Genomic DNA, 17654 nt, shown 5'->3' with positions numbered 1-17654 from the left:
TCTTCTTCCCCCAACAGAAATAATGTTATTTGTCTTAAGGATTCATTTAACCTCCAGTATTTCTTCACTCGATCACATAATGGGTATGCATAATATTCAGGTCGTCTTACTACAGCAGCGGACGTTTTGGGACAAAAAAAAAAATGCAGTATATTCATACGGCAAGTGGTACAGTCACGTATTTCTAGCTAAGCATGGTCGCATCCGTGTGGCAGCTATTGTTTGTGCTATTGATATTTTATTCGAGCGCCTCCTCCTTTCGGGTGTACCCGTATTTGTCATCCACGTTAGAGTATCTGAGTGAGGAGGACGAGACGTCAAACGAGGCCGCGGCGATGCTTGACTCACCTGCCGACGTCGTCGAAAACCCCCGCGTTGCTTCTTTTATTTTCACACCTTGACCGAGTCAAGGACGATTGAACCGAGGCGGATAAGCACGATGCTCTGACGGGCCTCCGCACCCTTTGTGCCATACGTCACTGTTGTTCGGTAACTTTTTTCTTATCCTAAGTATCTGGTGAACTCTCGTTAAGTCTTGCTTCCTGTGAATCTCGTTTTCTTATGACTGTCCTCTTCCCCCCCCCCCCCACGCTGTTGTTGATGCATATTGCCTGTCAAAGTTTTTGACCCGTCTTGTTGTGTTTCTGAACGTTCGTCCGAACTTTTGACTTTTTCCACGCCGCAATTCCGGCGGCCAATAACGTAAACCTTTTTGCTCTCTTGCGTGACAGGAAAGCAGAAATATTGCCACATTCCTCCCGCGACCACTTTCCTTTCATTCCAACACTCACCTCGAAAAATCGTCAACACGATAAAAACGCTCACTTATTATTAGGGCCACACTGAAAAGGAAAAGAGCTCCATAAATAGTCTTAATTTTTGTGTGTGTGTGGGGGGGAATCAATAAAAAAGAAAGAATTATGACTAAACAGATGGAATTTTATGATATATGATCATAATCACATTCTTCTCATAACTTTGCAACTTTTTTTTTTTTTACCCCCAGTGTGGCACTTATCATTTGGACTAAACCCACCATGATTTGGTGTTTTTGAAATACAGTTTACCTGTACATAACTCAGCAAATGAAAACAGCAGTGATATTGCTACAAAAATGACATTTTTTAAAAATTATTACCATGATATAGAGCACGTGCACCGACGTCATAAAATCACGTGACTTAAATTAAACTTGTGGTTTGCGTCGCCATATTGCCGGTCAAGCTAAGACACGAAAATATCTCTTATAGCACGACGCTCGAGTCTTGTCCAATACCGTTAGGCATTTAGAAGGTGGAAATAAACGAAGGTACCTGGAAAAATTAGATAAACTCGGCAGAGGACCCGTATTTAATGCCGAAGTCGACGTTTTTGCCGATTAAAAAAAGTGATTCGCTTTAGCTCGTCTTGGCCAACTGGAGCTACACGTGTATCTGGTGAGTAAGTCATCGAGATTTATAGGGAAAAGTTAGAAAGCATAGTAAAGTCTGGACGCATACAAATACTTTGTTGCTGTATCTGTTCTCAACAGGGAGACGGCTCGTGAACGCGGAAGCGTGTTGGGTGACACGTTAACCTTTGCCAGAATCCATCGATTTTTTTCAGCTAGTATTTAATAGAAATACCAATATTTAAATAAATGACACAAACTCTCATTCATTAACTATGATTGGGGAAAAAAAAGAGGCCAGGGAGTCGGCTCCTCCGTACACGGAAGTGTATTGCGGCCAAACACACACACACCTATAAACCTCTCTGCGACAGATTTTTTTTTTTTTTTTTTAAAATACGCATTGTTCTCAAAAGGGTCAATTTGGCATTTTAAATGCTTCATAATTTGAGATTGAGAAGAATAATTCCTACCTGAAAGGAAGAGATCGCTACACAGGCGTGTGTATTTGGTAGGGCACCATCCATCACGTTTAATTGCCGAAATCCATTGATCAATTCTGGTCTTTTCAGCTGGTATTCCATAAAATAACCTCTTTGAATATCTGTCTCGTCTGTTGTGACAACCAACCGCACAACAGGTCTCGGGTATTGTAAATATTCTCCGGTTCAATGTCGAGCAGCTCTGTTTGACCTTCAATATGGCGCCGTGAAAACGGTAACGTCACGTGCACGAGCTCTATAAAAAGTTTCAGAAAAAACTACGTAGTGGCGCTTACACATTGCCACTTTAAATGTGTGCGCCGGAGAGGCAAATCTGCTCTGCGGCTTGACGTGATTAGCCAAAAACAATTAGCTCAAAGCGGTTGTTTTCCACGGCGGTGCTTCCTCGTTCGATTCCACGACTTGCCTCTCGATCATTTCAATTTGCACTTAAATTTAAAAAATGGACATTTCAACACTTAGATGTGTTTAGGGGGTAATATAGTTATACTTCCTTTTTTTTATTATTATTATTATTATGTCAATAGCATTAGATGGAAAAGGTTTACTGGTCTATTTCCCCCGACAGTGAAAGTGCGACCAAACCATTCAGAGAACCTCTCTAATTCCATTTTCACCACTCCTTCCTCTTTTTTTTTTTTTTTTTTTTTTTTTTTTTTTTTTTTGGTCTTGCAGTTGCTAAGTCTTATTTTTCATGGAAGTAAATATGTGCCACCATGATTTGAATTTGAAATGCCACAGAAAACGGGGATTTGAATTTGAAATGTAAAGTGATTACATTTTCAATAGTTGCTCCAATTTCGCTGTCTGAAATTCAACCGTCTGTGCCACCAGGCAGGGTTACTTCAGGTCAGACCCGAGCAGCCAGCCAATCCAGTGACGCTTTTTTGTCTCATGTGACGTCACGTGACTAAGAAAGCGCAACTGCGATTGGCCGGCTGTTCGGTTCTGACCTGAAGTAACCCTGCCTGGTGGCACAGACGGTGAATTTTAGACAGCGAATTGAAAAGTTACACTAAAATACAACTATTGAAAATGTGATCACTTGACATTTCATATTCAAATCCTGGTGGCGCACATTTACTCCCGTATGTTTTCTTCTTAAATACAAAAGGAAACACTAGTATTACAGTGAATAGTGGCTTTGGATTTTCTGCTGCAGCGTTTTTCATTTCAAATTTGTCAGCGATAACTCTTTGGTTCAATTTGACACTAAATGTGATGCAAAAAGTGGAAATTCCATGTCTTCCGAAAAAAAAAAAAAAATGAAAGAAAAGCCTACTTGCATCCATCCCACTTGGGTGAAGTATTAGGAACAAACCAAGTTTTGGAAGTTTTAGTATGGTACCCAGTTTTGCACATGCGATGGTATTTACCGTAAGGTTGCGTTTGGAAACTGAAGCCCAACGTCTGTCCAACGTTGAGAGAAGCGAATTTGTTTGTCAGCTATCGGGTCCGGACTGAAGGACCCGCGTCAGGCTTGTGATATGAAGTGTAAATCTGTTTTTTTTTTTTTTATTTTATTTTATTTTATTTTGTTTTTTATGTTGGTTATATATATATTTTTTTTGTAAGATCAGTTAGTGATCTTAGTACTATAACTAAGCCAAGTTTGTAATTGTATATTTACTGTAAAATGTAGAACATTGAATAACTATTAAAATTTTCCTATAAAAGGAATTGTTTCATCTGACTCTTCTTTACAAACAAAAACTGCATACACAGTACAGTAATCATAATTCTCATTTGTAAAGTGCAACTTCCCTCATACATTGAGGAAATGTGTTCTTAATATTAAAAAAAAAGTAGTCTAACATACTGATGGCACTCTTTCACTTCTCTCTTCCCTTACCTCAGTCATCCAAAAGGATTGCGCAACAAACTCTCACGCACAAGTCCAAACTGCTGACTTTTTTTTTTTTTTTTTTAATGTTTTAATGATGATTGTAAAATTGATGTATTACTCAAGAAGATTTTCTGTATGCAATTGCTCATTTGAAACTGTTAAAAGAGATTCACTGCCATAGACGGCTTCAGACGTCAAAATATCCATGTTGACTAGAAAGGCCGCCGGGCACAGTGGATCAGCTGGTAAAGCGTTGGCCTCACAGCTCTGAGGTCCCGGGTTCAATCCCGGACTCGCCTGTGTGGAGTTTGCATGTACTCCGGTTTCCTCCCACATCCCACAAAAATGCAACATTAATTGGACACTCTAAATTGTCCCTAGGTGTGATTGTGAGTGCGGCTGTTTGTCTCCATGTCCCCTGCGATTGGCTGGCGACCAGTTCAGGGTGTACCCCGACTCCTGCCTGTTGACAGCTGGGATAGGCTCCAGGGCTCCCTGTGACCCTTGTGAGGATAAGCGGTGAAGAAAATGGATGAACGGGACAAGCCGAAAGAAACTTACTTTACATGCCTCAAAAGTCCCCGAAGAAGTCGGTTGAACCAGAAAGTGTGACGACAAGCTAGATCATTGAAAATAATTTACTACATCAATTGTATTTTTCTTTATCCTTAGTTTTATCCCTGACATGACCGCCACACAACCGCACTGGAAATTACAAATGTGAAATATGAAACATGAAAATCAGGCAATCTGGATCATCCCAACTTCCGTAAGTCATCGCGTTCGTCACCAGTCATTAAGATTGAATGACTAAAAAGATCAAAACTTTTTGCGCAAGTGTATGACACGAGAATGTTAATGTTACTCATATTTGTTGTAGTGTACAAGTTTATGAATGTCTACAGACATAATGTCTAAATATGGCTTGCAATGTCAGGTAATGAGGTTAAAGACTTTCCTCACGTTAAAATCTGTAATCATAGAGTGAATTTTTGAAATATATTCAAACTCCACAAAATTCCAATGAAAACATAACACACACACACACACACCTCTGTTTTCCTCTCCACACATTGGACCTTTCCAATCTGTCACTCACTCGTACAATAATAGCCAATCAGATAGCCGTGTTGTCTTAACCCCTGGCCTGACACGCCCCTGCTGCCATGTTGTCCCACAAGCATTGCTGGTTGCTAGTAGCGTGCGCTTGGAAAAGTTAAATGTTACGAAGGAAATGGTCCTCAGATGCGCTTGGAACGTGCAATTCTAATGAAAGCTATCCCGCTAGTTTACAAGGGGCCGCTTGAATTTTCCAAAGCCTAAAACATAGTTGAGCAAGTGTCTAGAAAATTGAACCTTTATCACTTATAAAGACTACAATGATGATTACTCGTGATCTTTCCAAGTAAAAAGTACTCACGCTGCTTTACACGGGCAGTACGATTCCACTATTTCATCCTGTTGGAGGTGTCAAACTTTTTTTTTTTTTTGCATCAATCGCCAACGTTTCGCCGTAACTCTGACGTTGCGTCCTACTCCGTCCAAAATCTTAATCCCATGTAAAAATCTTTGCGTGAAATGATTGAGACCTCTCTGCAGAACTATCTTGGACAAGCCTGGCGCATTTGGCAAAAAAGGAATATTTACAATATTATCTGAAATACGCGATCCACTTCAAACCTGTTCTGTTCAGTCGCCATTTTGGAAGCTTGTGGGACATGACAACTGTAGCTAATGGGGGCGGAGCTTAAGATCGGCAGTCGGAAAGGTCCAATGCTTTTCAAGACCTGCCAGGTGGATGTATGAAGAACATCATCCATTCACACCCAATTCTGAAACTACGGTACGAATTCTCATCCCGTATGGAGTAACTCAATTTATACTCTGGAATGAGGAAATAAGGACATTATTTACAATTTTGTTTGGCACACTCCTAAAAGGGATAATTTGATTGATGATTTTTTTTTATTTTAAATTAACATTGTAATATTTTGCTTCAAGTTTAAACTTGTTTTTTTTTTTTTTTTTTTTTTAAAGGACAACGTACCTGTCTTGTTTCAAAAGAGCATGACAATTCTTAATTTATTTGATAAATGTATGCTAGTTGCATTTTACGGCCACGGGCGCCAACCCAAAAACGTTTCAGGGATTGAGGTTGCTTTGTGAGTTTTAAGACGTTTTTTAATGAATGTCTCCTATTGAGGATAAGGGAAATAGAAAATAGATGGCGATTCAATGCTGAGTTAGTACTGTTATGCAAAATGGTGGCGTCTATAATACAAAAAGTGAAAAGGAGCTGATCCGTGACCAATTTATGACAATGAAAAATAAAAAATGAATGGAAAAAAAAAAACTCAATGTCGTGGATGAAACAGGCACGCGCGCGAGCACCAAAACGTGCGCGCGCGCGTAAGTAATCCCTCCCGTAGTGCGAAAGATGCTATTGCGCATGCGCCGTCTCGATCCATTGCACGCGCCTCGACAAGGGAAAAGCGGACCCGAGTCCGAACGTGGCGCTCCTCAAAAGACGGCGCGGTCAAAGGTCCGGTCCGCCTTCGGTTTTGCTTTCGTGGAATTGAACGACACTGGGAGCTCGCGTTCCCGCAGTCTTTCCCGCAGTTCCGGGAAAGTTAGACGACGAGCAAGAGGAGGGAGTCTTCAGCTCTGGTGGACAAATCGTCCCAAAAAAATTTGTCAACCTGTTGATGCTGTCGCTGAATTGGAAGAAGCGAACCGTCGCTCGGGGTAAGTCGCTCGGGCAATTAATAAATGATGATTTTTTTTTTTTTTAAATGAAACAATCTTCATACAGATTATTTGAAGTTGTTTCAAGTCAGAACTAACTTTTGTGTTTAAAAAAAAAACAAACATTACTATAATAATACTAGCGGGAAGAGGGGGGCGGGCAAAAGTCTGTCAGCTCCTCTAATATCTTGCTCTATGTATTTTTCAATTTTTTTCTCATTGTTGGTTGGTGATGCCCAACATTAATTTTTCACGCTGGCTCAGTGGGTGGCGATAGATAGATAGATAGATAGATAGATAGATAGATAGATAGATAGATAGATAGATAGATAGATAGATAGATAGACAGACAGACAGACAGACAGACAGACAGACAGACAGACAGACTCCACACAGGGAGGACCGGGATCGAACCTTGGTCCCCAGAACTGTGAGGCCAACGCTTTACACCACGAGTGTCAAACTCATTTTTCTCGCGGGGCCACATTGTTGTTCCGGTTTCCCTCAGAGGGCCGTTATGACCGTGGAACAAAAATATTTAATTGTTTCATCATATTTACATCATCAGTTTATGAACTAGTTTTGGAATCAGAAATCAAGGATAATCGGTTTTGCCAACTATTCACAAAATACAAAAATGCTTGTAATATTTCAACTTTATCGTTTATGATATATGACAATTTGAAATTTTCACAAGGATCATGGAAATTCACACTCTAGATTTGGCGTCGCGGGCCACATAAAATCATGTGGCGGGCCGGATCTGGCCCCTGGGTCTCGAGTTTGACACCTGTGCTTTCCACCGCGCCACCCCAAGAAAATGTAAAACATCCATCCATTTTCTTCACCGCTTATCCTCACGAGGGTCACACAAACTCTGTGCACACACACAGGCGGGTCCGGGATCGAACCCCGGTACCCAGAACTGTGAGGCCAACGCTTTACAGCTCATCCACCGTGCCGCCCCTAGAAAATGTAAAACACTCCTTGAAAATATTTTGGGGGCGTTTCTGAGGCACAGTACAGCCTCGGTTCTCGAACGTCCCCACTCTCGAACAAATCGGTTTTCGAACGAAAATTTTCGACATTTGGTCACGTGATCACGACCCAGCACTTTTCCCATCCTTACTCGGCAGTTTTTATGAGTTTTGCTGATTTTCACCCGATGGTGGCCCAGCGATGTGGTTTGCGGGCACTTTTATCCACTTGATCAGAACTTGGTCGGGTCGAAACGGTGCTGCCGCGAGAGGTTCTGCCAGACATCGATCACCTTTTGATAGAACAGCTGAGGTCCGGAGACAGGACACGATAAGCTCGATCGAGATTGGAAAAGAGCAAGAGGAGCAGGATGACGGGCCAAAAACTGGACCGCGGAGTAGTCCGCGTCGTATGTTGAACTTCACAATCATTTTCTGGTTTTAATGGAATTACTTTACACGAAGGTGCCGGTGCTACCCAGAAAAAGGCGGAAAACTGCCGGGTTCTGTTTGGACCACAATGCCATTCATGCAGAACAAAAATGAGTACAATGTTGTCTTTAACAGGTCCTGTTTACGCACGATGGTGGATTTCGTTTCAGGAGAGAACACATCGGTCGGTCTGCTTGATATTTGAGGTCTGCGGATCCCTGTTCAGGGTCCCGGAAAAGTCCGAGCCTGTCCCAGGGGATCGCGCGCGAGGGGCCGTGGCGTAAATACCTGGCACAGCCGTCGTGGCTGTTTGGCGCGGTCAAAGTGTGTTTAGCCGAGATTCCTGTCTGCCAAACGGCGGCCTGATTCCCGAGGCTTGCACAGTCTGCCGGACTTGGGACTCCGGCGCGCCGGTTTTGACATGTTTTGACGGCCGGACCCGGCATGAGAAAATAAACGGGCTAAGAGTCTTTTTACGAGGCTGCTTTCTTTGAAGATAAGCGACAGGTAAACTGCTGGGGGTGAAAATTGAACAAGACATTCTATCTGCTGCCGAGTCCGCAGTATTCGTATCAGAAGATGGCGTCAAAGCACATTTTGTACTTTGGAATGTAGAAAAGTGCAATACAAATGAAAAAAAAAAAAAAAAAAACCAACGATAAAAAGGCTAGCGTGACTCACGCGAGCGACGCGACGTGGAACGGAACAAAGCCTCATTATTTAGCCTGCTCTTAAAGGGACCGCGTAAGGTTGCTCTTGACCAGCGGGAGGCAACCCGCGGTTCTCGTGCTGAGTGTGGCTCTTTAGCCAATGGGACTCCTTGGAGCTTTTTCAAAAAATGTTTGCAAATTGAAAAAGATGGCGGATAAAATTAGATATTTGGTTTTAATATGGTTTCTGCGGGCGCCACGGTGGAAAGCGTTGGTCTCACAGTTCTGAGGACCCGGGTTCAATCACAGCCCTCCCTGTGCGGAGTTTACATGTTCTCCTCCCGTGCCTGTGTGGGTTTTCTCCAGGCACTCCGGTTTCCTCCCACATCCCCAAAACATGCAACATTAATTGGACACCCTAAATTGCCTCTTGGTGTGATTGTCTCTATGTGCCCTGCGATTGGCTGGCAACCAGTTCAGGGTGTACCCCGCCTCCTGCCCGTTGACAGCTGGGATAGGCTCCAGCACTCCCGTGACCCTTGTAAGGATAAGCGGCTAAGAAAATTGATGTATATGATTTCTGCATTAGTGTAGAAGTAGAAGCAATCAACTAAACAAAGTCAGCACAAAAGGTACACAAATCACATAGAACCTGTGTTAAAAATATAAAGGATAAGGCGATTTAAAGGATACGTGGATGGAGGGGATTCAAAACACAAATGGCCCTCACGAGTAGTTCAAGGTTGAGTCGACTTTTGATGTTTGGTCCTCGTTGTATACTCCACGTAGGTAGTAACGTTAGCGCGGTATGCTAACTTGGGCCGATCAGCTTCAACGCGAACGATACGGCACCAATTTGGGTACTATAAGGTAAGACTTATTAAATTTACCAAGTCCTCACGGCCCTCGTCGTACAAGTTATGAAGTTACTCACGTTCGATGTTTCTTCAACGTCCACGAATTGATCACAAACGCGTTTTGTTGTTAGCAAGCTAAGCTAAGGGATACTAGGCCGATAAGCAAGTTTAAGTTGGCGTTTCCACTTGCCCAACTTCTTATTGGTACTCACTATCCTCGTATACGATACGTAGGTTTTGTAGTCATATCATTGTGGTCTTTAGAAGTGAGTGGGTGTATTCATTTGACTTGGCTCGTGATCAGAACCCAGTGCTATGTCTTAAAAGTCCGATGTGGTACAAATAGGCAAATGAACCAAGCGGGCCCCTTGTAACCGAGCCGGATATCTTTCATCAGAATTGCACGGTCCTCAAGCGCATCTGAGTACCATTTCCTTTGTAACATTAACTTTTCCAAGCGCACACTACTGACAACCAGCATTGCTTGCGGGACAACATGGCGGCAGGGGCGTGTCAAGCCAGGGGCCATCTGATTGGCTATCATCGTAAGAGTGATTGACAGGTCGGAAAGGTCCATTGCCAGAGGTCGTGGGATGTACGCCGGCGTTCTCCAGCGCATCTTTCACGCCTCAGATGTTGCACGTGGGGCCGGAGGTGTTTTTTTGGCAGACGGGTTAGCGCCACCTTTCCCGCTTGCCTTCACGATTTGCCTGCAAGGACTTGCACGGAACAGAAAGCCGTTTTGTGTTTTTCACTTCTCTTTTCCTCGGCCGTGGCGGCGAAACCAGAACAGCGCAAAGGTGACTTTCGTCGAGGACAGAAAATAAAACCGACCTCTAACCTCGTGGTTTTCACGATTGGAGTGACGGGAGGAATTCACTTTGCGTCGCCGAATGAGAAAAAGCACAAGTCACTGCGCTCAGTTTTATTTTACTTGAAACTTGTGCAAAGTTAGTGTGTAGGTTGGATTTGGAGCCACTGGAGTACATCAAGGAATATTGTTTTTCCCCAAAATATTAGTCGGATTTTGATTTCATTTGTTTTCCAGTTGCTATGGAAGGCCACTTTTGAGAAATGGTTGTTACCAGGCCTTTGTGAATCAGCGCGGACTTGTCGGCTCGGTGCGGAGACATGTTCTGCGGGCCCCTGGCGCGCTTCCCTTATGTAGCAATTATTAAATCCCATTATGAAAGAGGCCATACGCGTCGACTTGGACGCCGACACACGCAATTGAAAAACCGCAGACGGTGTGTGGAGGCATCCTTGCACACACACACACGCACACAATGTGTGTGCTCATTGTGAAATATTTGCACTGAACACTGAAAATAATTTTACAGTGTTTGAAATAATGGCAATATTGAGGTCGTGCACGTGACGTCACCGTTTTCACCGGTCACCGGTCAAACAAAGTTCTCTGCATTGCGGGAGACATTGAACCGGAGGAGAATATTTACAGTACCCGAGACCTCTTGTGCTGTGCGATCGCGTCATTTCAGGTACGAATTATTCTTCTCATGAAGTATTTATAATGCCAAGTTGACTCATTTGAGAACAATGTGTATTTAAAAAAAAAAAAAAAAAAAAAAACGTCTGTCGCAGAGAGGTTTATAGGTGTGTGTGTGTGTTTGGCCGCAATACGCTTCTGTGTACGGGGGAGCCGACTCGCTGTCCCCCAGTCATAGTTAATGAATGAGAGTTTGTGTAAAACCAGGAGTCATTTATTTAAATATTGGTATTTGTATTGAATACTAGCTGAAAAGAGGTTAACGTGTCGCCGAACACGCTTCTACATTCACGAGCTGTCAAAACCATCACTTTGTGGGATTTATTCCTGATGAGAACAGATCCAGCAACAAAGTATTCGTATGCGTCCAGACTTTTATACGCTTTCAAACTTTTCTGTGTAAATCTCGACGACTTACTCACCAGATCCATGTTTAGATCCAGTTGTCCAAGACAAGCGGAAGCGAGTGAACGGTCCACTTTCTTATCGGCGAAAACATCGACTTCGGCATTAATTACGGGTCCTCTATGCCGAGTTTATCGCATTTTCCCACGTACAATCGTTTATTTTCACCTTCTAAATGTCCGATGGTATGGAACAAGACTCTGGGCATCGGGCTACTAGACATATTTCCGTGTCATCTCCAACCGACTTAGCATTGGGCAATGCTTAGCTTGACCGGCAATATGGCGACGTAAACAAAAGTCACGTGACATTATGACGTGGGTGCACGAGCTCTATACAAAAGTCTTGAAGTATGATCGAGTGCAAATACTCCTCCACTTAAGTGACATTTTGACACATTTACTTAGTTTTTTATACTTTTGGCAGCTTTGATTTTTACTTCCTTACATTTCAAGAATAAAATGTGTACTTTTACTGCGTACACCATCGTTGTCGTGCAACTATTCTCCCAAACCTCTTTTGTGTATTTTGCGCCCTCTGGTGGGCGATCCATGAAGTCTTCGATCTATTGGCGCATAATTTAATATTTTTTACTAGCCACAAAAAGGAGAGAAAAAAAATGTGAATCTTTAAAGTGTGCATTTGATCTTTGTGTGGCGCCATCATAAAGAGGGAAACATTTATTGCAATAAGGAAAACTATGATGATAACCACAGAACCTAAAATGTTACTGTGGCATACAAAATAGTCAAAACATTTTTAATATGTAAATATGATTCACGAGACTGTATTTAAAAATGCATCCAATTAATTTGAGGCTCTGTAATTGAGTAAAAAACAACCAGATATATTTGACATGCAATATTTTGAAATAGAAATATTTGTTAGTTGCCAGATATTCTGTATGTAGACTTGGAAAAAAAAAAAACACGAAATAAAATGAAACAGCTGTTGCTATAATGAAGTTCTCATTATTTTATGATTAATAGCAATCACAACACCTCAAAAGTGTTTATTATCCTCCTTCTCATCCTCCTCTTTCAGCAACATTGCATTCGATGCTAATTCCTCTTTTCTGTTTGTCTCTCGTCCAAGATATGAAGATGCCCCATTTTTTTGACTCCCTCACGACGCAAAGCCTCGTCGTCAAAAGCTTCTCGTCGGACGTCTTCAACACGAGCGCCCGGCCGCCCGATCCGAACGCGGCCGCCGCTCCGCTTAACCTCAGCCAACAAGGGCTCCCGCGCTGCACCTACAAGGAGGACTTCAAACGGATCCTCCTCCCGGCCGTCTACACGTTGGTCTTCCTGCTCGGCATCCCGCTTAACGCCGCGGTCATCCTGAAGATCTGGAGGAGGCGGCCCAGCCTTTCCCGCAGCAACATCTTCATGCTTAACTTGGCCATCGCCGACTTCCTGTATGTGACATCACTTCCTCTGCTAATATACAACTACGCCAGCCACGACTACTGGCCCTTTGGAGAGTTTGCGTGCAAACTGGTCCGATTTCAGTTCTACAGGTGAGACGTACAAAATAACGTCCTTACTTTAAGACATACGGCACGGTGGATCGGCTGGTAAAGCATTGGCCTCACAGTTCTGAGGTCCCCGGTTCAATCCCGGCCCCGCCTGTGTGGTGTTTGCGTGTTCTCCCCGCGCCTGTGTGGGTTTTCTCCGGGCACTCCGGTTTCCTCCCACTTAATATTGCCCTGGTCACTTCGCACGATTGTGAGATCTTCTCTTCTTTGAGAAGAGCTTCTGTGTCCCATAGTAGCCGTGCCGGCTCATACATTCTGTCTCGGAGTCTGTTGTTAGTTAGAAGTGATCCGCATATCATCTAAATGACTCGAAACGATTGGGTAACATTGCCCCGGTCACTTCACTCGATCGTGAGATGTTCTCTTCTTGGAAAACAGCTTCTGTGTTCCATAGCAAGTAGCCGCTACGTGTTTTCAATGGCGAATCCCGCGGTGTAACATCTGCTGATGACGTTGCAGGCAATACGGCCGCCACTGGGATGTCGAGTGAGATTTCCGCAACTTTGCGCACGGATGACGCACTCTCCGCTCATATTTATTTTTCCATAGAGCCATTGAAGTGAATAACGTTATTATATATAAATATATGTATATTTCATTAAAATATCTATTTTAGGATGTTTATCGGCATGAGAGTGGCGCTTTAACATCCGGTCTTATGATTGCAGTAACCTCCATGGCAGCATCCTCTTCCTCACCTGCATCAGCGTGCACCGCTACATCGGCATCTGTCACCCCCTGGCGATGTGGCACAAGCAAGGCGGCCCCAGGCTGGCGTGGCTCATTTGCGGGGCTGTGTGGCTGGTGGTGGCCCTCCTCTGCGCGCCCACCTTTCACTTCGCCTCCACGGGGACCCAGCGAAACCGCACCGTCTGCTACGATTTAAGCGCGCCGAAGCGGTCGGTGGACTACTACCCGTACGGCATGGCCCTCACCTGCCTCGGCTTCCTCGTCCCTTTCACGGGTGTGATGATGTGCTACTGCAGAATGGCCCGCATCCTTTGCCTGCCCGTGTCCTACCACGGCGTCAACATCCAGACGAGGGACAAACGCGACAGGGCGGTGAAAATGATCATCGTGGTGGCGGCCGCGTTCTGCGTCAGCTTCCTGCCCTTTCACCTCACCAAGACCTCGTACCTGGCGGTGCGCACGCTGCCCAGTGTGTCCTGCAAGACCAGGAACCTGTTTTCGATCATCTATAAGAGCACCAGACCCTTTGCCAGTATGAACAGCTTTCTGGACCCCATCCTCTTCTACTTCACGCAGCCGCGGTACAGGAGGAGCACCAAAAGGTTCGTTCTCAGGGTCACCACCTACAGGGATAAGGACCGCTCTGCGTGATTCAACATGGCCACCCACCGACCTTTTTTCCCCCCACTTCAACAGCACATTGAGAAAAGCTTTGGAACAAAAAATTAAGAGACCACTGCAAAATTGTCGATTTCTCCGATTTTGCTATTAAAAGGTATAAACGCAAAGCAAATTTATTTGTGTAGCGCGTTTCATAGACGAGGTAACTCGATGTGCTTTACATGATTAAAGGCATTTGAAAACAATGAGATAAAACATTTAAAATGGGGAAAAAAACAATAAAAACGATAAACAAAATATTTTAAAAAATAATTAAAACTGCATACAGTGCAAGTAATATGATCAAAAAGTGGATATATTCTAAAAAGCACGTTTTCAACTTGGATTTAAAAACATTCCCACTTGGGTTGACCTCACCTCTGTCGGCAACTTCTTCCATTTCTGTGCAGCATAATCGCTAAATGCTGCTTCGCCATGTTTGCATTGGACTCTGCGCTCCACTTTTTGACCCGAGTCAGTCGATCTCGGAGCTCTACTGGGGTTTGAATTCCGTAAGCATTTCTTTTATGTAGTCAGGACCTAAATCATTGAATGATTTATAGACCAGTAGCAGAACTTTAACATCTATTCTAAAGCTGACTGGAAGCCAGTGCAAGGACTTTAGGATTGGAGTTCTATGCTCTGACCGCTTTGTTTTGGTCAGAACGCGAGCTGCGGCATTCTGAATGAGCTGCAGCTGTTTAATACTTTTTTTTTTTAGTCCAGTCAAAAGACCATTACAATAGTCAAATCTACTTGTGATAAAAGCATGGATGAGCTCTGCATACAAGACTTCACTCGCGATATGTTCTTCAGATGGTAGAAGGCAGTTTTTGTGATTGATTTGATATGATTGTTGAAAGTCAGGTCGGAATCAATCAGAATACCAAGGTTTCGGACTTGGTCTCGGACTTGGACTTTGGTTTTTAAAGATAGAGATACTGTTTGTTTGAGTTAAAAAAAAAAAAAAAAAGCAATGAGAATAGCCAAAATACCCCAAAAAACAGTCCCAATTTTGTCATTTTTAATTTCGTATGTGTATACTGTACATATATTTTGTGTCATCTTTGTCATATAAACCCAGCATTCCGATGGGGGTCGGCGACGGATGATGCTGCAAGTTAATCCCGTCTTTACTGACAAGTGTTCTTAGTTGTTCTGATGACCTTTGCGTGTTAGTGGAATGAGTAGAATAGGCGGCCTCACAGTTCGGAGGTCCTGGGTTCGATCCCAGTTTGCATGTTCTCCCCGTACCTGCGTGGGTTTCCTCCGACATCGCAAAAACATGCAAGATTAATTGGACACTTTAAATTGCCCATAGGTGTGATTGTGGGTACGACCGTAGTCTGTCTCTATGTGCCCAGCGATTGGCCGGCAACCAGTTCAGCGTGAACCCCGCCTCCTGCCCATTGACAGCTGGGATAGGCTCCAGCAAACCCCGTGACCCCCGTGAGGATAAGCAGCAAAAGAAATGGATGGAATGAGTAGAATATGCTGCATCTACTGTCTGACGTGCACAAAAGACCCTAAAAGTTCCACATCACTGTAAATATCGTATGGTCAGTTTAAATAATGCACTAGGTTAAAGCCAGTTTTTTTACTGTATATTTTTGATATTTCCTTGCTAGTGACGAATGTGAACAGCGCTCTGCTCTGCAACTTTGAAATGTTTCTCTAAAGTATGAACTGTACATTGTGTAGCATTGCATCGGGTGTTTTATTGTGAATTATAGCGATATGATGCTGTATTTTGCAGAAGCAACAATAACTACTGTTCAGTATTATGTTTTCTTTAACTAGTATTGGTTTTTTTTGGACAGTTTTCAAATTTCTCATCAATCTGTCTTGTTATTGCCTTTTTCTTCCACTCGATAGCGATCCGCTATAAAAGTCCTTTTTTTTTAGGTTTTGAACTAAAAACTTTTTTTTTTTTAACGCTGTGACACTTCACTGTTGATTGATCCTTGCATTCCAATTTGCCCATGTAGTATTAATCATGCGCTTAGAAAATGTCTCATGTTTCCTTTTAAATATAGTTTTGTATTTTCTAAGGTTGACATTTATCTTACATGATACACAAAGTTGACATTTTCAATATAGCCATAAGTAAACACTTATGGAAATATTGACTGTTGTGTATGTTTTGTGTGTTCTGAACTGTGCCCACAGACGAGTTCCAGTGAAGAATTCAATTTTTGTTTTGTGAGTTTAATATGTTGATTCTTTTGTCTTGCCAGTGAACAATTTGTTGGATGTCGCCGTTGCACTGATTAAACCTGTCACTGAGACTATGACTTTATTTCTTTGTGTGTACAGACGGGCCCTTTAAATTGATTGACCCGGGGGAACCGAATCGGGTTTTGTGAGCGATCCCTGAATGCGCAAAACAAATCAGAACGTGAGAATGCAAACTTCTAGCACTGGACTGTCCCAACATTCACATGCAATATGTGAAATCGAACATTTAATTTGAATTGTGTTACTGACTGGATGAGGCGGCACGGTGGTAAAGCGTTGGCCTCACAGTTCTAAGTACACCCTGAACTGGTTGCCAGCCAATCACAGGGCACATAGAAACACACAAGAGTCGCACTCACAATCACACCCAGGTGCAATTTAGAGTGTCCAATTAATATTGCGTGTTTTTAGGATGTGGGAGAAAACTGGAGTGCCCGAAGGAAACCCACGAGAACATGCAAACTCCACACAGGGAGAGCCAGGATTGAACCCGGGACGTCAGAACTGTTAGCCCAATGCTTTCCAGGTGCCCCACTGTGCTGCCTGTAGCCATTTCCCTCCACAAAATCTTAGACATTTACCTAAACTCCATTTTTCGAAATAAATTTTATAGACTTTACATACACAATTGTACTTTTTTTAAACGTCATCTACAGAAGACCAGTCCCATGTTTCGCTTTAAAATAAACTGTGGCCTTCAAAAATGTTTGCCCACCCCTGATGTAACGACTCACTCTGTCATATTTTCTATTGTCCTGTGGAGGGAGCTGTAGTCAAAGTTTCCCCACTTTACTGCATGAATCCCCCTTAGAACAAAAAGACTCGTAAAGTAGGCAACTTTGTAATGGATGCACCTCAGAGGCCTTTTTGCGTAGGAGTGAAAAAGATTCCTGGATGCTGACGATTCAACATTTTCATTTTAGAGAAAGTGAAAATGTTCCCTGTTCATGATACGAAATGAGACACAGAAACGTGCGCTGCCACCAATTCGAGTCGTGCTTCTGCAGGGACTGCGGCACATGCATTCAGTGCACAGTATCAGTCCCTTCTTATCAAAAAGAGGGGTGGGGTGGGGGTTTCCTCTCTATTCCCGAGGGGGGTATGACAGCCCCTACCTCCCCCCCTCGTCCCGCCCACTCCCTCTTGCCCTATCTCAGGCATTAACATGCACTAAAAAAAAAAAAAAAAAACAAGTCACGGAAATTCAAATCATGCCA

The 17654-nt window shown here is 43.3% G+C and overlaps 1 protein-coding gene across 1 annotated transcript; it reads left to right on the top strand.

The window, feature by feature from the left end:
* The first annotated feature begins 6244 nt into the window (after window positions 1-6244).
* Window positions 6245-17521, top strand: LOC133504495 (P2Y purinoceptor 3). Its single transcript, XM_061826776.1, has 3 exons — window positions 6245-6484; window positions 12408-12831; window positions 13518-17521. The coding sequence occupies exons 1-3, from the start codon at window positions 6445-6447 to the stop codon at window positions 14188-14190; spliced, it is 1137 nt and encodes a 378-aa protein (XP_061682760.1). The 5' UTR covers window positions 6245-6444; the 3' UTR covers window positions 14191-17521.
* Window positions 17522-17654: the final 133 nt, after the last annotated feature.

The sequence above is a fragment of the Syngnathoides biaculeatus genome, chromosome 8 (genome assembly GCF_019802595.1).
Source record: "Syngnathoides biaculeatus isolate LvHL_M chromosome 8, ASM1980259v1, whole genome shotgun sequence".
Lineage (NCBI taxonomy): Eukaryota > Metazoa > Chordata > Actinopteri > Syngnathiformes > Syngnathidae > Syngnathoides > Syngnathoides biaculeatus.
The sequence above is the reverse complement of the archived record's forward strand: the minus strand, read 5'-3'. Positions and strand labels throughout refer to the sequence as shown.

Coding starts and splice junctions, on each gene's coding strand:
- LOC133504495 (XM_061826776.1), top strand. CDS start 6,445: ATGCTGTCGCTGAATTGGAAGAAGCGAACCGTCGCTCGGG. Junction 6,485..12,407: donor GAAGCGAACCGTCGCTCGGG/GTAAGTCGCTCG, acceptor CTCTCGTCCAAG/ATATGAAGATGCCCCATTTT. Junction 12,832..13,517: donor GTCCGATTTCAGTTCTACAG/GTGAGACGTACA, acceptor TTATGATTGCAG/TAACCTCCATGGCAGCATCC.